The sequence below is a fragment of the Trichomycterus rosablanca genome, chromosome 17 (genome assembly GCF_030014385.1).
Source record: "Trichomycterus rosablanca isolate fTriRos1 chromosome 17, fTriRos1.hap1, whole genome shotgun sequence".
Lineage (NCBI taxonomy): Eukaryota > Metazoa > Chordata > Actinopteri > Siluriformes > Trichomycteridae > Trichomycterus > Trichomycterus rosablanca.
The window spans coordinates 16475675-16498531 of record NC_086004.1 but is presented as its reverse complement, the minus strand read 5'-3'; the positions used below and the strand labels follow the sequence as shown (position 1 = coordinate 16498531).

At 39.4% G+C, this 22857-nt stretch overlaps 1 protein-coding gene across 3 annotated transcripts in view; it reads right to left on the bottom strand.

Annotated features, from left to right (window-relative positions):
- Positions 1–22857, bottom strand: part of herc1 (HECT and RLD domain containing E3 ubiquitin protein ligase family member 1) — a 96708-nt gene that overhangs the window by 36316 nt on the left and 37535 nt on the right. For 2 of the 3 annotated variants that reach the window (XM_063013252.1, XM_063013253.1), the window contains exons 18-41: positions 22064–22279; positions 21788–21961; positions 21145–21259; positions 16279–16399; positions 16008–16173; positions 15490–15772; positions 14772–14892; positions 14635–14686; positions 12405–12667; positions 9794–9997; positions 9546–9666; positions 9225–9462; positions 8611–8774; positions 8344–8499; positions 8129–8235; positions 7443–7547; positions 7165–7335; positions 6798–7037; positions 5568–5651; positions 4879–5402; positions 2741–3405; positions 1127–1343; positions 823–983; positions 576–692 (exon numbers count right to left, since the gene is read on the bottom strand). In XM_063013252.1, coding sequence (XP_062869322.1) covers positions 576–692; positions 823–983; positions 1127–1343; positions 2741–3405; positions 4879–5402; positions 5568–5651; positions 6798–7037; positions 7165–7335; positions 7443–7547; positions 8129–8235; positions 8344–8499; positions 8611–8774; positions 9225–9462; positions 9546–9666; positions 9794–9997; positions 12405–12667; positions 14635–14686; positions 14772–14892; positions 15490–15772; positions 16008–16173; positions 16279–16399; positions 21145–21259; positions 21788–21961; positions 22064–22279 — 4785 coding nt within the window. The remainder of the gene's footprint in view (positions 1–575; positions 693–822; positions 984–1126; positions 1344–2740; positions 3406–4878; positions 5403–5567; positions 5652–6797; positions 7038–7164; positions 7336–7442; positions 7548–8128; positions 8236–8343; positions 8500–8610; positions 8775–9224; positions 9463–9545; positions 9667–9793; positions 9998–12404; positions 12668–14634; positions 14687–14771; positions 14893–15489; positions 15773–16007; positions 16174–16278; positions 16400–21144; positions 21260–21787; positions 21962–22063; positions 22280–22857) is intronic. The other variant, XM_063013254.1, reaches the window with a different exon arrangement.

Genomic DNA, 22857 nt, shown 5'->3' with positions numbered 1-22857 from the left:
TTGATTATTTATTTTCTGACACTTTCTAATTACTAGTCAGGAGGTCAGAAATACAGTGCATTTAATGTTTTACCAAGATTTAACAATATATTTAATGAATATATCTTCATTCTAAAATTAATAACGTTAAAAACAATTTAGTATAAAGGAGCATAAAGAAAAGGTCTAGTCATTTATGAGCAAGAATGGATTAATGCTTGCCACTTTGTCAAAACATTGTGACTAAAAATATATCATCAGATTATTCAAAATGTTCCTTAATGAGCAATTGCAAATATTCTAGGTTTTATATATTGTCTTTAAATGTTTAGTAAATACCACTACTGAATGCTCATGGCACTTCTTAAAAATAAAGCATGCATTCCTGAAGAATATCATATATCACCTGGGCTCAAAAACACTTTGATATACACTTGTGAATAATAATAGTCTGTTGCTGAATCTACAAATGCAAACGTTAAGACTTTATATGCTTAGCAGAAAACATTGAGGGCAACTTGAGGAAAATATAATCTTAGATTGCTCGAACTTTATAAATGAGTACTTATAAACAATTAGCTGTAGTATTTGTATACCTGTGGCTGCAAGAGCGTTCATGATCTGTCTTAGCGAGAACCCCATTTCTAGCAGAGGCACGGCAATAGCGGGGGGAGGAGGAGATGTGGAGAGACGGCTGCTGGGATCCGACAATGCTACGAACAAATATAAACAACCACAGGCACTGTAAAACGTATGTGTACCACAGATATCTTTTTGCTGTCAATCACTCCACCATTGTCATTTCAAACTTTGCCAGAAATCATGCCCATTCCTAGTGTGTACCTGTTCTGTTGGTAGTTCTGGCAGGCTGAGACTCTGGGGAGTTTAGGCTTTGCCTGCGACCATGTTCCTCTGAAGGTGAAGTAGGTAAAGATGAGACAGGAGGAGTCTGAGCTCGACGAGCTGGCAACAGTGTGGTGGTGGGATAACTGGAGAACATTTGTCTATTTACCCCATCACACAATAAAGACATTAATTAATTAATTTACAAAATATGCATTGGAAACTCTTAAATAAGCAACTAAAGCTGGAAGTCAAGATTATGCAGGAACTTGTATGGCATGTGTCCTCATGAATGTGTGTGCACCTGAGAAGACTTAGGGGCATAACTCCTGGTGACTCTGAAGCTGGTGCAGTCTCTGCATCTGTAACTGGTGTAGTTGCAGTGGTGACAGGTGTGGTTGCTGTGGTGGTGTCCTCCAGAGAGGAACTCATAAAGGAGGTGCTGCTGGAAGCTGAGGGGGAGGTGGTAACTGGAGTCTGGAACTGTTGCTCACCTTCCAGCTCGTCATTTTCGACATTTACTATCATACATGGACGCGGACACGGACAAACACCATATTTAGGTTAGACGAAACCTTATTAGAAGAAGTGTAAGTGTTGTTTTAAAGCCCATACAAACATTTAATTACTAGCTTTTCTTTCTGTTTACTCAAAAATATTTACACCTCATTAACCATAAATGAAACTGTCTGACTAGTAAAATGATACACACACATCAGGCATAACATTATAACCACCCTCCTAATATCGTGTTGGTCCCCTTTTTGCTGCCAAAACAGCCCTGACCCGTCGAGGCATGAACTCCACTAGACCCCCTGAAGGTGTGCTGTGGTATCTGGCACCAAGATGTTAGCAGCAGATCCTTTAACTCCTGTAAGTTGCAAGGTGGGGCCTTCATTGTTTGTCCAGCACATCCCACAGATGCTTGATTGGATTGAGATCTGGTGAATTTGGAGGCCAAGTCAACACCTCAAACTCGTAGTTGTGCACCTCAAACCATTCCTGAACCATTTTTGCTTTGTGGCAGGGCGCATTATCCTGCTGAAAGAGGCCACAGCCATCAGGGAATACCATGAAAGGGTGTACATGGTCCGCAACAATGCTTAGGTAGGTGGTATGTGTCAAAGTAACATCCACATGGATGGCAGGACCCAAGGTTTCCCAGCAGAACATTGCCCAAAGCATCACACTGCCTCCGCTGGCTTGCCTTCTTCCCATAGTGCATCCTGGTGCCATGTGTTCCCCAGGTAAGCAACGCACATGCACCTGGCCACCCGCGTGATGTAAAAGTAAACGTGAAAAACGTGATGTACAAGAAAACCAGGCCACCTTCTCCGTGGTCCAGTTCCGATGCTCATGTTGCAGTTCCAGTTCCGATGCCCATTGTTGGCGCTTTCGGTGGTGGACAGGGGTCAGCATGGGCACCCTGACTGGTCTGCGGATATGCAGCCCCATACGAAACAAACTGTGATGCACTGTGAATTCTGACACCTTTCTATCAGAATCAGCATTAACTTCTTCAGCAATTTGAGCAACAGTAGCTCGTCTGTTGGATCGGACCACACGGGCCAGCCTTCGCGCCCCACGTGCATCAACGAGCCTTGGCCGCCCATGACCCTGTCGCCGGTTTACCACTGTTCCTTCCTTGGACCACTTTTGATAAAAACTGACCACTGCAGACCGGAAACAACCCACAAGAGCAGCAGTTTTGGAGATGCTCTGACCCAGTTGTCTATCTATCACAATTTGGCCCTTGTTAAACTCGCTTAAATCCTTAGGCTTGCCAATTTTTCCTGCTTCTAACACTTCAACATGAAGGATAAAATGTTCACTTGCTGCCTAATATAACCCACCCACTAACAGGTGCCGTGATGAAGAGATAAACAGTGTTATTCACTGTGCGAAACAAGAGGCTTACCTCGTTTGGTTCTCCCACCATCCTGCTCCTCCAGCACACTATTAACCACAAGCTTGTAGATCATGGCCTGTGCCCGCTCCAGGTCGGCCAGGCTTAGCACCCGTTTAATGGGAGACCTCATTACAGCTCGCTTTACCATGTGGCGCATAAGAAACTGCAATGCTGAGCGCATCTCGGCTTCTTCCTGCAAAACAGAGACACTCTGGCTTCCACAGTCAGCATTGTGTCCACCTTCAGGCATGGCTTTAGGAATGAGCAGTAGCTCAGCGTATTTGCTGCAGCTCAGCAACACACTTAGGCTTTTCATGGCACCCAAGCAAAGGTAAGACAGCTGTACAGCATGCACTTCAGCCAGCACTGGTGCCTTCTGTATCTCAGGGTAAAGACTGGTGTGGGAGCGCACTTCATCCAGGCTATGAGAGACACGAAGATCTCCTGTTCCTTCACTGACCTCTCGCTCTAGATCCTGAGGCTCGTGGCGGTATCTGCGGTCATGGCGGTACAAGGAAGAAGAGGAAGAGGAGGAAGATGTGAATTTGGCAAAATCATCTTGTAGAGATGCCAGAGCAGTGAGGTCCAGCAGTAGTGTAGCTGTCAGGCCTCGGAAGCGTGCCACATCAAACGGCAGTGGCTCACATGGCTCCAAGTTGTACAGTGGTGTGTCACTAGGTAAACAGAAAGTGAAAAAGTGTCAGTCAGAAGCTGAAAAGATAGGAGTAAAAAAGAGAAAGGAAAAAAAACAAAAGAATGGGGTGAAAGGTCTGAGAAAAAATAATTTGGCTATGTAAAAACCACAAAATGAAAACGAAAGAAGGAAAAAGGCACCCAGGTGGCACAGCAGGATAGTCCGCTGGCATACCCCGGTTGAAATCTTGGCTACCAATCGGCTGGGCACCATTTAGCGGGCACAGTGCCTGCAGCAGAGAAACATTGGTCACCGTGTCTGCTGGGTGGGAAAGTGCAAGGACCGAGGCACCTTTGTAGAAAGTGGATGAGCCTCATGTGCGAATACACTGAAGCACAGGAATAAAATAAGGGGTCCGCAAGGACTGCACATGCATAGGAGGGGGCTTGAGTAGGCAAATATACCCGCTTCAAATTCAATCAGGATCCCCAGCAGTGGAAGACAAATGGACTACGCTAAATCAAGAGAAAAAAGGGAGAAAATGCATAAATAAATAAAAAATAAAAAAAAGGAAATGAGAGTGTATAGGAAAAAAACTGTTTAAAAATCACAACGTCTAAAAAGATGAGCTTGACAGATAATCATTAAATCAGTACATTAAATTTTATTATAGTTTAATTAGTTTTTTGCATTAATGTAGATGTTTATATTAATAAAATCTATTTTGATAACAGGCACTCAATAAAAAATAGGCAACCATTTTAGACTACTATTTATAGTAGTCTGTGACAGCCTACTACTTTGTATATACGAGTAAATGCCCTGCTATAAATGCTAATTAAAACAGTCCAAATGCCCTGCTATAAATGCTAATTAAAACAGTCCAAATCATTTTTTTTTTTAATCTTGTAATGAAAAAAAACAAGTTAAAATGTTTGAGTAATAGATGTAAACAGGACAAAAATATCTTTCAACATCAATGTACAACTTTCTTTTCTTTAAAACAAGTTTACAACAAGTTACAGCACTACCAGCTACTAGTTTCTCGCAAATGCACTGCTTCATTTACATGGTGACTGATCGATTACACTTAGCTCTGTGATGATGTGCTTCTCCCTAAGCAGAGGGCTAATTTTCGAGATTTTGTGAGAGCAAACCTGTCAGACACTCCCGCACTAAACACAAATGCACTAAACATGCTGAGTGTCAGTAATGTAACACTGTGGTCTTTTCCTTTTAATAAACTTTTAAATACATTTTTAATCATGAAATGGGTAAATGTCAACTTTAGATCCACATCGGTTGTTTTTTTCATGCCCCTTGCTAACTTAATAGTAGGACACAGTAAGATCACAGTAATGTCGTGAGAAAGAATTCTGAGGTAAGTGTCATACATATACATTCCACTATATTGTACATGTTTTAGTGTAGAGTTTAGTAGATATTGCAGCAGTATTTTGCAGCAGTATTTTGAACACAGTAAGCTTTGTTTAAATACAGCCGTCTGTCTTACCTGATAGTGATTTCAGCCTCGTCCCACTGCACTTTAGCAGACATGCTGCCTTCCTTTACCAACCCCAGCAGAGTGGCATGTCTTCCAGTTTGCTTATGTATGCAGCGGCCGCCAACCCTCAAACCTCCATCCGTACCTCCAATCACAGCAAGAACTGGCCACACAAGGTTGCACAGTGTACGTAGTTGCAACTCTGTTAGCTCACGGCCACTTCTCATCCTTTCCTCCTCCCCCCGATCTTCTTCCTTTACATCATTCTGCTCATCCCGGCTCTGTACTGACTGGCTTTTGCGGAGCCTTGTACCTCCTGGAGTCGGCAAGCCATCACGCAGACAGCCACGGATCTGCTGCAGCCGCTGTAGCATGCACCTGTTTATTGACTGTGTCCAGCCATCTGAGCGGTGCAGAATCCTTACCAACTGTGAGACAGCCTCTACCAGAACAGTGGCTACAGGACTGCAGATAGGGTCACCAGCTAAAAGGTCACGAGGTGTACCTCGCATTTGCATTTCACAGATTTTGACCTGTAAGCAAGTCAATAACATTTGAGTAAGTTCCTACAGTTGAGCAAACAAAAGGTTCTAAGACAGGTCTATTTAACTAAACATACTACCAAACAGCAACCATGAGCAAATAAATAAAAAAAAAATCTGTATATTTATGCTTTATATTGTGTGTCTGCTTTTTACCTTTTCTCCAGGGTTGCTGCTGTAGAACATCACACATGGATAGAGCTCTGTTGCATCCACATCTTCAAAGGCCAGTTTGGGCTCCTGTATCAGTGCACAATGCATGTTAGGAAACATTTTTGTGTTTTATTAATTGATAAAACCTTAGTGTTGCTTCTAAAGATTAAATAGTGCCAACCTTTTCCAAAAGAAGTGTAGGTAGGTTGGGCTCACCACCAAAATACTTTTCTGACTTTTATTTTAAAAGACAATGACACTAACTTTCTATTTTGATGCTTGCATTGAGTATAAAAAACTGCAATACTTGGAAGTTTGTGGAATAATGATGAGATCATGACCTTCCAACACAAGCAGAACTATTTGACCCTGACAGATTGTTATTCAGCAGTTTCTTTCTGTTTACTTTAATGGTGTATTGGAAGAAAATAATAGTTTAAACTAACATCAGTCCCTATAGCCTGTAAATTGTTTTTATTTATTTTCTTTGCACTTCATCTATGTACAAATACATTTACCAGTGATTACCTTGACTACATACTACACCAGAATAAAGTAGTTCTAAGTTATAACCATTTTAAGTTTAAGTCTAGTTTTTAAGTAAAATATTGATTGATATTTCAGGTAAAGAGTTGATGACATACAGTGATAAAACTGTCACAGCAGTTTAAATTTGAGGTCTAGTGTTTTTCTGATGAGACATCTGACAACACAGTAGTGATTATGCCACTATCATTGTCATTCTGACATGCTTTATGTTTTAAGGGTCAAGCAAAGAATGGTAGAGGACTTTTTCCACAAAAGAAACCCACATGCAAACCCAGATGACTACTGAGCTTTCTGACAGCATCCTCCAGTTGATTGTTAAGACAAAAGAGTATCACTTAAGCTGCATCAATCTTTACTGTAAAACATTTTTTGAGTGGTGGTATTCATCCTAAAAGTGAATTTAGGACATGTGACATTGTTGTTAAGTGTATTGCACTAAGTTCCTTTACTTAAATTGCAGAAGTTATTGCTTTAATTTTATGGGAGATTTTATGTTTGACATTACAATAAAGAATTTTGCAGAATAATGCCATGAAGTGCATATTCTGTTAAGAGAAGATTAGAGAAAATATTGAAAATATTGAGACAAATTCTACTTTTTCATTATTTTGGGTAAACTATTTTTATTTCACCACACAAATAACCCTAAAAGCAAGCACACAGAGGATAAGTGGATAGGCATACCTCTCCATTCTTGCCAAACGACACAGTGCGAGCCTCCATGTCCAACACGCAGGTGATGTAGTCCCCCTGTGTGTAGCTGGATAATGCAAGTGTCTGCTCTCCATTGTGGTACAGGTTTCCACTGTAGGCCCGGTAAAGCCACATGTCAGCTGTGGTGCGGTGGTTAAAGTCATGCACAGGCCAGCGCGACACACCCACACAAGTGCCCTCATTTCCACGATTCTCTTTAACAATGAAGAACTGACAAAAGAAAACAGTCTTAAATACATGTGCTAGATTATCAGATACTAAGCTGTAAAATATCCAGTTTGTTTTTGCCAGATTAGAGGTTGGATTTTTTTTTAATGAATTTTTGTAAGAATAGCACCTTCCACTGGTAGCAGCCTGAAGAGATGCCTGTGGCTGCAAGTCCATAGCCTTTGCCTCCACTGCCATGCGTTAGACCCTGACCATTCTCCACCACGCAGCACTGGGCCTTTTCTGGGTCAAAAATTACTTCTTGTATGGGTAGATTTTCCTCTTCCTCCTCTGTCTCAGTCTTAAGTAGACACAGAACCATAATAAGGGCACTTTACATGAAGAAGACGATGTAAAATAAGAAAATTTAATAGGGGTTACATATAATTTTATACTACTGTTGTTTACCTGGAGTTTGATCTCTTGCTCTCTCTCTTTCAGGGAGTGTTTGACCTGAGCTACTGGCACCTCCCACATGCAGTCAGACAGCAGAGAGAACAGCCTTTCCACCACCTTATAACAAAGGTAAAAAAACATTTAAGAATGTATCAGCATTATGATGATTATGCCAGTCACTTCATGCACATTATATAAGATACGCTTTGTATTTGATGTTATTTTAAGAAAATCTGCAGTAACACAGTGAGTACTGACTACATATTTCAAATAAAGTAAGTTTTTTCTCCATTGTTGAGTTACGAACAGGGTATATTACATATTCAAAGAAAAACGGCAAAGCCGTTTTGTAATCTACTCTGATTGTTTTCAGTGGAAGATTTACACTACAAGCCACATTGCTTACAGAGAGAAACGCTATGAACTCTGGGAATACCTCACCACTAGTGCATACGCTTCAACCAGACAGCTGGCAACGAAAACCATTCTAGCGTGTTGTAAATCTAAGCCAGGACATGTATGGTGGTGGCAGCATCACGGTTGCAAAAATACTTTTAGCAGCATGGAATAGTAACTAATTAAAATGTTTATACATTTATACAAAGAGTTTATACATAAAACTTAATCCACTTTGCCAAAACGCTTGAACTGCTTTTCCCTATAGAAGCATGGTAAAGTAAAGAAAACTGATAAGCAACCTGGTTTTTTTGATGATCCTCAACAGAACTCTCACAAGCAGGAAGCACAGCTTCCAAAACATGCAGGGCCAACAGACGTGTTCTTAAATTTCCCACTAATGGAAGACCTGAAATACATATGTATTTTATGAATTTTACAAGTGCACAGAAATAGTTTTAATCTAGTTTTTAAACAAAAAGTATACATACATAAAGTAGGGTTATTGTAATATTACCTGAACAGCATTTCTGAGATGCAATATTAAGCAACACTTCAGTCCATTTGGGAGAGGCCATCTTGGACTGTATAGCTTTGGATGATACAACCCGTCGCAGGAACACAAGAAAGTCCCCCAGGTGTAACTCTGCTGTGTGCTGTCTGCGCAGTAATGCTACAACCAAACAAAAAAATAATAATAAATTACAAATAAATAATAAATTATAATAAATATCTGAATTGTAATGATAAACGTGTGTGTAATTATAGTGTGAGGGCAAATTACCCCTCAAGTCTTTTTTCTTGGCCTCTGGGCAATCCTCTGTTTTCTCGTCATGCTCTGGACTAAATACACTGCCTGCAGCCTGGGACAGCAACGTCTTAAGCTGACTGCACAGCAGGTCCAGTAGAGCCTGCACAACCTTGGGACTCAACCTGTCTGCATATGTTCTAACATAGAAAAGCAATATTTAAAAACACTCTGCAACAGGTGTAGTATGTGTACCATTTCAATTAAAACAATTTTAATGTAAACTATTTATTAAATTCTAAATATTTACCATGCCAATATTTAGCACAAAAGAAGTTATGTACTTGCACACAATCCACATATATTTCTGAGAATGAGCTCAAGCAATATGCATCTTCCTATGCATTAGTGTAGTTTGCAGCTAGTATAAAGTATCAAATATTTTACTTAATGAAAGGTACGAGAAACAGAATTCCTCTTACATAAAGAGGACACACCTATTGTGCTACTATCTCTGCAAGTCACCATCATGGTGACTGCAAATTGAGTATGTAAGCATGTGACTGTCACACACTGCACCTTCTTTCACTCTCTACTTTAAACTTCTTGGCAAATGTGTTAGTAGTGTTTTTCTGGGATTAATATATTACCCGGTGCTGATGGCGAGAATCTGCAGCAATCTAGTGCTGGCCACTTTGAGTGCTGTGCTGAGCTGAGAGCCCGCAGGTTTGTGCAGGAGCTGTAGAGTTTGACCCAGTAGGGTTTCTTTTCCGCACAGCTGAGAAAGCACTTCAAGCAGGCCGCTGGAGATTGCCAGCGACACATCTACTGGCTGGTAACGCACACTTAGGGCAAAGACTGTCACTAACAGCAGCCTCTGCTGAGTTTCTGTGTGGCCAAAAAACACAAAGATTACTCAATAAAGACAGGACAAACCTTAAATTGTAACTCATGAGTGCTTTTTGTATTACCAATATGGTGTTTATTGGCCTGAAGTGCTCTTTCCAGTGTGACTGAGAGCTGCTGATAGATTTTATGTACAGCTGCCTGAATGTCCATCTGTAAACTTTTTTTTGCAGCTTGAACTCCATCCTGCAGAAAGGATGTATGAAATATACATTGAGAGTTAGAGTAAAAATTCTGTGGCAGATAGCTTCACAAAAATACATTTAATTTATTGTACTTTGTACTTATAACAACTTTAGAAAATTTTTATTACCTGGTAGTGGTGCAGCTGGACACTCTCTCCTTTAAGAGAGGAACCTAAGCCAAAGCACCCTGCCAAAAACTGCAGTCTTACTGATGTTAACAGAGAAGCAGAGTTAAAGGTGGCAGCACGACCAGCCACTGTAGCAGTATGGATGCTTTTCTCCTCCATCCCAGATATTAATGCCACAATCTGATGAAGGGCTTCCAGCCGCACCTAAGAACACACACAGATGGGTAAGAGATAATGGATGAATGTAGCTCTTAATTTTGAATTGCTTTTCTATTTTTTTGGCAAAACATTACATTTAACAAATGATCTGCGTTTTTAAAGTGGTTATTAGACTGCTTCTCTTTTGTAGTACATAGCAGAAGTGACAGAAATGCTCTATTGAAAAGAAAGCATACATAATTCATTAATATGATTTCACATATGCCAATAAATATACCATGCATATATTTGTTTTTTACATTTTTATATTAGTTGCAACATGTTTTATCACTGAACTGAGTGCTCTCCTAAATGACACATTATTAAACACATAGTCACTGCATGGAGGCTTTATTTCCTACACTTTAAAATAATAATTTTTTTTGGCCTGTGTCGTGGTCGAAACAGCCTAGCCATTGGAAGGTGCATTTGTCAATCCAATATAGAAATAGGAGGATTGCATCAGCAACCCCTATACACAGGAGGCTTTTTAAAACCAAATACACAATCAGTAATAAATGCTTAATGATATAACACTGACGCTGAATCCCAAATTTAGATATGTTCTTATAAAAAGGCTCAACTTTGACACTCATTAGTATTATTTAAAGTTGTTACAATTGCTGTAGGTATACTTAATTAATTCTGAGCCGTTTATTTTTGTGTGTGCGTGCATATATGCAATGGTTGTGCAAGTGTAAAGATAAAAAAAGGAAAATTTTAGGTACAAAATTTAAATCATTATTAATAATCACCATAAATAAAGCTAGAATGTCAGAACTCCAAAAGGAAGGGGCACATGACATAACGTTTAAGCAAAAGTTCCTAAATTTAAGTGCAGCTATATTTTTATCAAAATAGAAATGTAGTGGGTATTAAAAGTCTACACACAAGTTAAAATGCCAGGTTTTTGTGCAAAATGTGACAACAATCATTAGGGATGTCCCGATCACGTTTTTTTGTTCCCGATACCGATCCCGATTATTAATTTTGATCCCGATCTGATACCTAGTCTCAAACCGATACTTGTATTTTCTAGATATTGTCTAGATAAGAACTGGATAATACTGTTCACACAGTGCACACTTCAAGTACATAACAGTTATTCAAATTAATCCAATGTACATGTTTAACAACTAAATAGCTCTGCAGTGCTGTAGGGAAAAATGCTGCATCCAAGCTATTGGCTTAATGTTTTGTATTTTTACAAAATCAATCAAAATGATTGATAAACTTTACATTCGAAGAAAAAAAATCTGTTTAATGCAGTGATACACTAAAAATGAAAAATCTGTGTAGCAGCTTAACTTGAATATAAGAAAAAATGTTACTTAAAAGCATTACAGTAAAACCTGAATACCAAAATAAAATGGAAAGGCTCTTTTGTTATGAAGGAAAGCCAGTTTTTAAAGTGCTTGTATTTTGACAGTGGTTTGATGGACGTTTCTATGCAAAGTGAGTGTGTTTTGACCCTTTGGGGCTTCCATAGTGCATGGAATAGCGTGCTTGACTCTAGCTGTCCGCTATTCGGTACCGTAACAGAAGAAGTTAATAAAGTGTTATGCTCCTGACAATATGTGAATATACTGTGTATTTATTTCTTAATTAAACGAGTGCATCACTACGTTGTTTTGTAAACCGGAGTGATCCTTGACTCACACACCATATAAACAGTAAAATTCTACAGTAATGAACGCAGCTCTGCTCCTACCGCCTCGTAAAACGCTCGCATTGCAGACATTACACCCTGTTGGACTTGTTTCACTTTCCAATTTCCACACAGCGGACATGCTGATGTAAAACAAAAGATCGGGATTACGATCGGGTTTAGTAAAGCCGATTCCGATCAGTTAAAAAATGCCTTGATCGGCCCCGATCCCGATCTTTAAGATCGGATCGGGACATCCCTAACAATCATTCATATACTTCATATTACTGGGCTGTGGGGTAGGGTGGCAAGTCTGGCTACATTTTACTGTACATTAAGTATGCCAAAAGCATGTCGGAAAATGTGGACTGATGACACCAAGGTTGAACCTTTTAGCTGTAATTCCAAAAGTCATATTTGGCGCATTAACACTAAGCATAACCAAAATAATACCACACCCACAGTGAAGGATGGTGGTGGCAGCATGATGCTTTGAGGCTGTTTGGGGCTCCTTTTGTATGTCACAAAACCCTGGCATTTTACCAGGGGTGTGCAAACTGTTGATCCATTGTAGGTATAAACATGTATGACCGCTGCATATGAGCATATTGAACACCAACTGATGCACATGCCTTTTAAGTTGGTATAAATAATACATTTATTTTAAAGCTGCACAGAGTACTTTATCATCGTGCTGTAATACCCGTGTCACATAAAAACAAAGATTCTAAGCCCTAACAAAAGAGTTTCGAAACTTTCTTCTACCTCTGCCCTGCTTTGCTGCTGCTCCATGGCTATAATAATAGCTTGGGGGCTGGTGGACATGGTCTCCTCTGGTTCCTTGAATCCAGACGCATTGCCCATATCACCGATGAAAAAGTTGACAATGTTATCAATCAATGTGTGAATCTGCAGTGTGCAGCTCAGTTCAAGGTCAGATTCCTCATACGACTGAGATGAGTTGTACAAGTGATCACGTCCCAAACTAGGCCCAAAACAATCAGCAGAGTCAAAAGTACTGTGCAGATCTAAAGGAGACAAAATATAAATTAGATTTAAAGTACAACTAGCTAGTAAATAATGTATGATGCATTTTCCCCACAAACTTCTAGCTCGTCAAGTCAAACAACACACTTTTGTGGTTTAATAAACATGTCAAACTTTAACAATTACAACTCAATTATTTTAACTTCTCAGGTGTGTTTAAATAAAACAGGCATTCATAAAACAGAATCATATGTATTACAGTGGGGCCAAAAAGTATTTAGTCAGCCACTGATTGTGCAGGTTCTCCTACTTAGAAAGATGAGAGAGGTCTGTAATTTTCATCATAGGTACACTTCAACTATGAGAGACAAAATGAGAAAAAAAATCCAGGAAATCACATGGTAGGATTTTTAAAGAATTTATTTGTAAATTATGGTGGAAAATAAGTATTTGGTCAATAACAAAAGTTCAACTCAATACTTTGTAACATAACCTTTGTTGGCAATGACAGAGGTCAAACGTTTCCTGTAAGTCTTCACCAGGTTTGCACACACTGTAGCTGGTATTTTGGCCCATTCCTCCATGCAGATCTCCTCTAGAGCAGTGATGTTTTGGGGCTATCGCTGGGCAACACGGACTCCAAAAATTTTTTATGGGGTTGAGGTCTGGAGACTGGCTAGGCCACTCAAGGACTTTGAAATGCTTTTTACAGAGCCACTCCTTCGTTGCCTGAGCGGTGTGTTTGGAATCATTGTCATGCTGGAAGACCCAGCCACGTTCCATCTTCAATGCTCTCACTGATGGAAGGAGGTTTTGGCTTAAAATCTCACGATACATGGCCCCGTTCATTCTTCCCTTAACACGGATCAGTCGTCCTGTCCCCTTTGCAGAAAAACAGCCCCAAAGCATGATGTTTCCACCCCCATGCTTCACAGTAGGTATGGTGTTCTTGGGTTTTTCTTCTTCCTCCAAACACGACGAGTTGAGTTTTTACCAAAAAGTTCCATTTTCATCTGACCACATGATATTCTCCCAATCCTCTTCTGGATCATCCATATGCTCTCTGGCAAACTTCAGACAGGCCTGGACATGTACTGGCTTAAGCAGGGGGACACGCCTGGCACTGCAGAATTTGAGTCCCTCTCGGCGTAGTGTGTTACTGATGGTAGCCTTTGTTACTTTGGTCCCAGCTCTCTGCAGGTCATTCATCAGGTCCCTCTGTGTAGTTCTGGGATTTTTGCTCACCGTTCTCATGATCATTTTGACCCCACGGGATGAGATCCTGACCCCAAGGGAGATTATCAATGGTCTTGTATGTCTTCCATTTTCTTACAATTGCTCCCACAGTTGATTTATTCACACCAACCTGCTTGCCTATTGTAGATTCACTCTTCCCAGCCTGGTGCAGGTCTACAATTTTCTTCCTGGTGTCCTTCGACAGCTCTTTGGTCTTGGCCATGGTTGAGTTTGGAGTCTGACTGTTTGAGGCTGTGGACAGGTGTCTTTTATACAGATAACGAGGTCAAACAGGTGCCATTAATACAGGTAACGAGTGGAGGACAGAAGAGCTTCTTAAAGAAGAAGTTACAGGTCTGTGAGAGCCAGAAATCTTGCTTGTTTGTGGGTGACCAAATACTTATTTTCCACCATAATTTACAAATAAATTCTTTAAAAATCCTACAATGTGATTTCCTGGATTTTTTTTTCTCATTTTGTCTCTCATAGTTGAAGTGTACCTATGATGAAAATTACAGACCTCTCTCATCTTTCTAAGTAGGAGAACTTGCACAATCAGTGGCTGACTAAATACTTTTTGACCCCACTGTATACAATGCACAACCAGACTTGAGCACAAAACCTGTTCTCCTTGCATATTAGTACAAATGCAAACTATGGTACTAAAGCTAATAATTCCTGTACTTATTCCTATCTATAAAACAGTTAACGTGTTCAAGGGTTGGCTGAATGAGAATGTGGTAAAAAAAATATCAATAGCAAGAACACTTACCTCTCGTTTTATGGTTGAACGCTGAATCCAGATCAACATTCTTCTTGCCAGTCTAAAATAGGTCAAACCAAAAGTGATCTAACCCTTCATTTTCAGATATATAATTAAACACATACATAAACGTGGTGGTGACTCACCAACAAATATCCTTCTTCATCAGACTCTGGTTGTGACAAGTCAGATTCACTCCTGGATTTGGCGAGTCTGTAACTCAGGCTACTTTGAACAGAGTGGCTCTCAGCTGACAAACTCTCACTCCTGAAAATAAGTAAATAGGGCAATATATGCTAAGACCATAAAATTTTAAACTATATGAGGAAAAAAATATAATGGAAATGAAAAAGAAGCAGACTTTATTACATATAGCAAAATAAGCCAAGGATGCACAGACTGATTCTTAAGATGTTAATTTAGGGTCACTTGAGGGTAAGTATGCTGGGCAACATTCATTAATACTATTTATTTTTGCTAAATTCTTTATGCTGGCCTGGGTCACAGTCAGTCTGGTAACACTTGGGTACAAAGCAGGACCACGGACAGTGTGCCAATCCAACGCTGGGCATGACTTGCTTACACCTAGGGACAATTAAGATAAGCCAATCCACCTTACGCATTTTTTGAAAGCAACTAAAGTACCCAGAGGATACCCAAACAAACAAGTGGAGAACATGCAAAACCAAAAATGTCTGAAAACAAGAATCAAACTTAGACTGCTCACAAGAATAATAAAAAAAAACCTTTACACATTGACAAAAAAAATATATATTATTTTAAGTATAATCCTTGAAGTTTATAAAACAATCCTCCTCTTGTAAGACTAAAGAGGTCATGATAGCTCTGGTCACTGTCACTCACCTGGTCATAAAACCACATCCTTCCTGCATGGGACAGTGGGAAAGAGGCTGCTGATTGGTCTGTTGTGCAAGTGGTGGGCTAACAGCCATTAGAAGCATAGCACAACGATGGATGATGCCATTGCAGGTGGCGGTAAAAAGGTCCTGCCCATCCTGTAGGGGTGTACTGTTGCTGTGCTCCTCACCAGGTTCAACAGACTCCTCTTGGACGCTGATACTGCCTGTGCAGACTCGCTCTCGACCCCGTGCCACCTCTCGAGCTGAAAGAAAACATTGAAAGATTTCTGTGCCCATTAAGACACAGCAAAAAAAGAGAAGCGAGGTCAGAAAATAAATTGAATTACATCATAACAACACTGGTTCTCACTTCCATTTCAGCATACTCTGTGGTTTGTACCTTGTAATTCTACATAACACAATATTGCTGATTAAGCATTCAAAGTGCCTATTACCATCACATGCAAAGCACAAATACATGCTCCACTACAAGTGCACAAAATAATGCATAAGTAAACTCACTTCCTGCAGTCATGACCTCGTTTTCCCTCTCCTCCTCGTCCTGCTGGCCATCCTCATGGTCTCTCTCTCTCTCTGCCCGCTCCTCTAATTCAGCCTCCTCATCAATGGTGCGAGTAAAAGAATGTTCCTGTGCATCCAGCTCCACAGAATCTGCGTTTTCAGAAATCTGCAAATAGCCAAACAGGAAAAGTGGAGGTTTTTTAAAGGTTTAAAGTTCACATTTGTGCCGGTGGTTTTGTGACAATATGTGCACTTGTCTGAAAATTTGTACCCTTCGCTCTCTGGATGGTGGGTTGGCTTCGACAAGCTCCATGTTCTTGCAAGCCAGTACTCGATTCCTCACTCTATACACACTGCGATACACTTCTGCCAACAGCTTACATGGCTGATACCTATCACACCAAAAAAACATTAGAGGCTGACAAGTATTTGTCAACGTATCTGTAAATGTCACAGTCATGTGAAAAAGTTAGGACACCCCATGAAAACCTTTGTCTTCTTGAAAACATTTAAACATATGGACATTTGAGCTTCATTTGAACAGTATTGATAGATGGAGCTTATATAACTAAACAAATGAGACTAAAAAATTACTTTTAAACACAAGTTGTAAAATGTAAAAAATAAAAATGGAAATTTATTGTGATAAGTTTTTCCCACTACTCCATGCAGAATTTCTTCAGCTGTGTGAGGTTTGAGGGGTTTCTTGCATGAACAGCTCGTTTCAAATCACCCCACAGCATCTCAATAGGATTAAGGCCCGGGCTTTGACTTGGCCATTCCAGAACTCTCCATTTCTTTCATTTGAGCCATTCCTTGGTGGATTTACTGGAATGTTTTGGGTCGTTGTCATGTTGCATGGTCCACCTCCACTCCAGCTTCAGTTTGTGAACAGATGGTCTTACATTTTCCTCAAGCACCCTCTGATACAATGAAGATTCTATGATGGATTCTATAATGGAGAGCTTGCCAGACCCTGCTGCGGCAAACCAAGACATTTCCACCTCCATGCATCACAGTTGGTATGAGGTTCTTGTGCTCAAATGCTGTGTTTGGTTTGCACCAAACATGTCTTCTGTTACTGTGCCCAATTAATTCAACTTTGGATTCATCTGCCCAAAGCAAATTGTTCCAGAAGTCCTGGTCTTTGTCTAGGTATTCTCTGGCCAACTTTAGTCTTGCCCTGATGTTTTTTTTTTTTTGACAGCAAGGGTTTCCTCCTTCCACACCTCCCATGAAAATCTAACTTGTGCAGTCTCTTTCTGATGGTAGATGCATGTACCTTGACATCTACTGTGGCAAGAGCTACCTGTAGGTCCTGTGATGACATTGTAGGACTATTCGAGATTTCTTTACGCATCTTGCGGTCTGCTCTTGGTCTGAACTTGCTAGGATGGCCTGACCTGGCCATGTTGGCTGTTGTATGTTTAAATGTTCTCCACTTGTAAATTATTTTCCAGACAGTGGAATGGCTGATTTCTAATTGTTTTGAGATCTTTTTAAATCCCTTCCCAGACTCATATGAATCTACAATGTATATATTTTTTAATCCACATACATATAATTGACTCCATCTGGGAATCAAACCCAGGACCTTCCCACTGTGACACAACAGTGTTACTCACAAAGCCACCATTACAGCCCATCACGGTCCCAGTCCAAATCACAGTCCAAAGACTGAAAAATCTAATACATGCCTATTGATTGTCCAACAAGCGCTTGGACAAGTGTTCTTAACTGTTTAGTATGAAAAAGCCAATATCTTCAGAAATAAGTTGCAAATGTATCAACTTTGTATAAACAGAGTATTTTACTAGCAAGTGCAGAGTATGGTGTGGTGTGAAACCATAACTTAAGATGTTTCCAGCTCAGCCTGAAAATCACAGGTTAGTCTAGTTTAGCTCTTTGTTTTAAATTGAACCAAGGGTGCCATTATTTGTGTTTTGGCATTGATTTTAATTTTAAAAGTTATAATTTAATTTTGTCCTCTGTTTTCTGTGTCAAACATACGAGTTTATATACATATCCAATAGGGCTGGACGATATGGCTAAAATTTATATCACGATATAACTCCTAATTTCGGTCGATACGATATAATTCCGATATCGATATGAATAATACAAATGTCAGAAAAACTGCCAGAAACACCAACATTGAAAGGCTGTACCTGCGAACCTCTGAAATTTTTTTTTGCAAAGTCTATGAAATCTCACCCTTTACAACTACATATTTTAGAAATAATAATAATAATACAAATAAATTAGCTTTTACCTTTTACTTGTATTCAGCATTTGTATACAGACAAAAACACGACATCATTCTCAAAAACACATAAGCTTTGACAATATACAGTATAATATAATATATTAACATATGTCTTAACCAGAGGTGGAAAGAGTACTAAAATATTGTACTAAAGTAAAAGTACTTTTACTTTAATGAATTTTTACTTAAGTATAAGTAAAGTTACTAGTCTAAAAATCTACTCAAGTAAAAAGTAACTCATTTCAAATGTACTCCGAGTAAACTTTACTTAGTTACTTTATTAACAGGAGAGGAGGGGTCTCTTGGATATAAATCTCACAATAGTTGTTTTTAATTCAAATATAATAGAAGAAACATGTTGATACAACATTTAAAACATTTAGGGATGTGTAATGTGTCATTTTAGTCCCATAAAACTTTTTCAAACTGTATAACCACTAGTGATGTGTCGTAGAATGATTCGATTCTATTGAACGGCCCTTTAAACTGAAATAAAGGAACCGATTCGCGCTTCTGGGAGTTGTTATGTATATATACAGCTCTTTAAAAGGAACCAAGACAAAAGATCCGACTCCCCGTCGCAGAATTCACTGCAGCAGTTTCCCAGACGCGATTTTTTTTTAGCGTTTTTTTTTTACTCAGTAACGGATCTTATTTTAAATCTAGAGAATTACAATTCCTAATACAAAACATACTTTAGTAAAAGTACAATTACAGGCTGTGAAATCTACTTTAAAAAGTACAAGTACACAAAAAAACTACACAATTTCCACCTCTGGTCTTAACTTTAATCCACAACATGGACTGATTATTATTTGTATGTAAACATTTTCAAACAAAAGTGCTTAGAGTTGCTGCAGAATTTGCTATATCAGGTGTTGTGCTTGAAGACTACAGAAAAAAAAGTATAATATTTCTTCTCTTATCAACTATTTCTACTGCTTATTTTTCAGCTGTGGATGCTCGTTCACTCACAGCTGTTGAACTCATTTTGCCGCTAATATCCACCGTGTTGTAGCGTAGTGTAATCAGAGTGGTAACGCTGAGCACTGGCTTTGTGCCTGTGGCGTACATCATCACGCACCGACGTATGCATATCGATCGTTATTGAAACATTTTCTATCAGGATATATATCGATATCGAATTATTTTCCAGCACTAATATCCAAGTAGTTTCACTAAATAAATTTTTTCAGAAAATACATGCAGTCATGTGAAAAAGTTAGGACACCCCATGAAAACCTTTGTCTTTTTGAACATATTTAAACATATGGTCATTTGAGATTTATTTGAACAGTATTGAGAGATGGAGCTTATATAACTAAACAAAAATGATGTTTAAAATACTTTTAAACACAAGTTGTAAAATGTAATGAACAAAAATAGAAATTTATTGTGAGGAAAAAGTTAGAACACCCCCACATTTATTACTACTTAAAATGTCTAAAATAACAATCCAGTGCACCACATCAGCTGCAATGATTAGACCATTGTTAGAGGACATTGGAGTTTTATTTAAACCTCAGACATAAGTTTGATTTGCTCTTGATTGCTGAAGTGAATGTTATCACCATGGTGAGATCTAAAGAGCTCTCTGAGGCCTTCAGAAAGAAGGTTGTAGATGCATATGAGTCTGGGAAGGGATTTAAAAAGATCTCAAAACAATTAGAAATCAGCCATTCCACTGTCCGGAAAATAATTTACAAGTGGAGAACATTTAAACATTTAAACATACAACTGTCAACATGGCCAGGTCAGGCCGTCCTAGCAAGTTCAGACCAAGAGCAGACCGCAAGATGCATGAAGAAATCTCCAATAATCCTACAATGTCATCACAGGACCTACAGGTAGCTCTTGCCACAGTAGATGTCAAGGTACATGCATCTACCATCAGAAAGAGACTGCACAAGTTTGATTTTCATGGGAGGTGTGGAAGGAGGAAACCCTTGCTGTCAAAAAAAACATCAGGGCAAAACTAAAGTTTACCAGAGAACACCTAGACAAAGACCAGGACTTCTGGAACAATGTGCTTTGGGCAGATGAATCCAAAGTTGAATTAATTGGGCACAGTAACAGAAGACATGTTTGGTGCAAACCAAACACAGCATTTGAGCACAAGAACCTCATACCAACTGTGATGCATGGAGGTGGAAATGTCATGGTTTGGGGCTGCTTTGCCGCAGCAGGGTCTGGCAAGCTCTCCATTATAGAATCCATCATAGAATCTTCACTGTATCAGAGCGTGCTTGAGGAAAATGTAAGACCATCCGTCCACAAACTGAAGCTGAAGCGGAGGTGGACCATGCAACATGACAACGACCCAAAACATTCCAGTAAATACGCCAAGGAATGGTTCAAAAGAATGAAATGGAGAGTTCTGGAATGGCCAAGTCAAAACCCGGGCCTTAATCCTATTGAGATGCTGTGGGGTGATTTGAAACGAGCTGTTCATGCAAGAAACCCCTCAAACCTCACACAGCTGAAGAAATTCTGCATGGAGGAGTGGGAAAAACTTTTCCCCAGTTGATGTCAGAGACTGGTAGATGGTTAGAGGAAACATCTAATTGAGATTATTTCAGACATAGGGGTAAATACCAGCTATTAGGGCATAGGGTGTCCTAACTTTTTCCTCACAATAAATTTCCATTTTTGTTTATTACATTTTACAACTTGTGTTTAAATGTAATTTTTTAGTCTCATTTGTTTAGTTATATAAGCTCCATCTATCAATACTGTTCAAATGAAGCTCAAATGTCCATATGTTTAAATATGTTCAAAAATACAAAGGTTCTCATGGGGTGTCCTAACTTTTCACATGACTGTAAATGGTATACTTAATAATAATAAAATAAAATAATGCAAGTCTCTTACCTGTCTTCTTCACAGGCCTGGGCCAACAGTTCTGTGTGCTTCAGCAAAGTGGCCAAAACAAAGCGGGATACTATGTCCAATAAAGCCTCATTTGTAAAGGATGCACTGTCCCAGTCTAGAAAATAAACAACATAACCTATTATTAAATTCATTTTAAGTGGGTAGGTATATAAGAGGGCGGCACGGTGGCTCTCACTGTCGCCTCACAGCAAGAAGGTCGATCCCCAGGTTGGGTCCGGGTCCTTTCTGTGCGGAGTTTGCATGTTCTTCCCGTGCCTGCGTTTCCCGGTTTCCTCCGGGAGCTCCGGTTTCCTCCCACAGTCCAAAAATATGCAGTCAGATTAATTGGAGCCTGAATTGCCCTATAGGTGAATGGATGTGTGTGTCTGCCCTGCGATGGACTGGCACCCCATCCAGGATGTTATTGTGTACCTTGCGCCCTTTGAAATGCTGGGATAGGCTTCAGCACAAGACAACCCCCCCCCCCCCGCACGATTCCAATTGGATAAGCAGTTAAGAAAGTGAGTGAGTGACAGATATAACAGAGAACATACAAGTATCCTTACTTAATAATAAAAAAAACCTATATATAATTTTTAAGAGCCTTTTTGATAGCTGGCAAAATAATATGAGTTTGTATTACCTTTGCTGGTGGCAAAGTCTTGCATGTTGGTCCACAGGCTGTGAGCAGGCTCCTTGGTGGAGCCGAGGGCCAGCTCAACTAAAATGTTCAGGTCAGCACGCAGCAGACAGTCAAACGGCTTCTTCTCTTCATTACCACATAAAGCAACCTCAAGCAGTGAACTAATGCATGTGTCTATAACAAATACATGTGTTTGTATTTTTATTTAAAATATTACTGTACTTTTTGGTACTAAAAATGTTTAAAAATAATAAAGGAGCAGTTCCATATGTGTACCTAGCTGTGGTATGTCTGTTTCCAGGCCACTGCTAAAAAGTGGAGATTTGAGCCAGTATGCAGTATGTTGTTCCTCCAGTGAGGGAGCAGTGCCTTGAAGCATTCCACCAAGGCACTGGCCAATTAGCAAAGCCACTGTGCGCTCCAGATCCACAAGCCACACCCACAACTGTGTTGGGCCTGAAAAGCACATTGGCTCCATTAGCTCGGAGATCCCTGAAACAAGAAACAACAAAAAAAGTATTAAAACAACAATGTGGGAGGTCAATGCATAACTGGTATTAATTTTCCACCGCTGGCACCTGTTTCCACTTTAGAGTATAAAATCAATTTTTAAGTAAATACTGGATTAGTTAAAAACAGATAAAACTCAATTTAAAGACTTATATTAAAAATATATATATATATTATGTTTAAACATGAAAATATTAAAAACATAAAAATATATATAATTTTAATTTTCCAACTGGTAAAAGTTTGTAATTGGTTAATACTTTTAATACTTAATGCAATTAAGTAACAATAAGGAATAAAATGAGAAATCTGGGCATAACACATCCCATCATCCACATCAAAGGGGCTCAAGGTTTAGTGTGTGGAATTAAACTTGTTTACCCTGTGTTTGCATGGGTATCTTCCAGCCTTGTGCGACAATATAAGGTGCAATTAAATTATGTTGAGGCAGCATACTTTCTGACTAGTGTAAAAACAAGGTTGATTACTGCCTGATTAAGAGCTGTTGGGAGTGTTAGATCATAGAACCATGTCAGTAAATTTAAACAACCAATAGACGG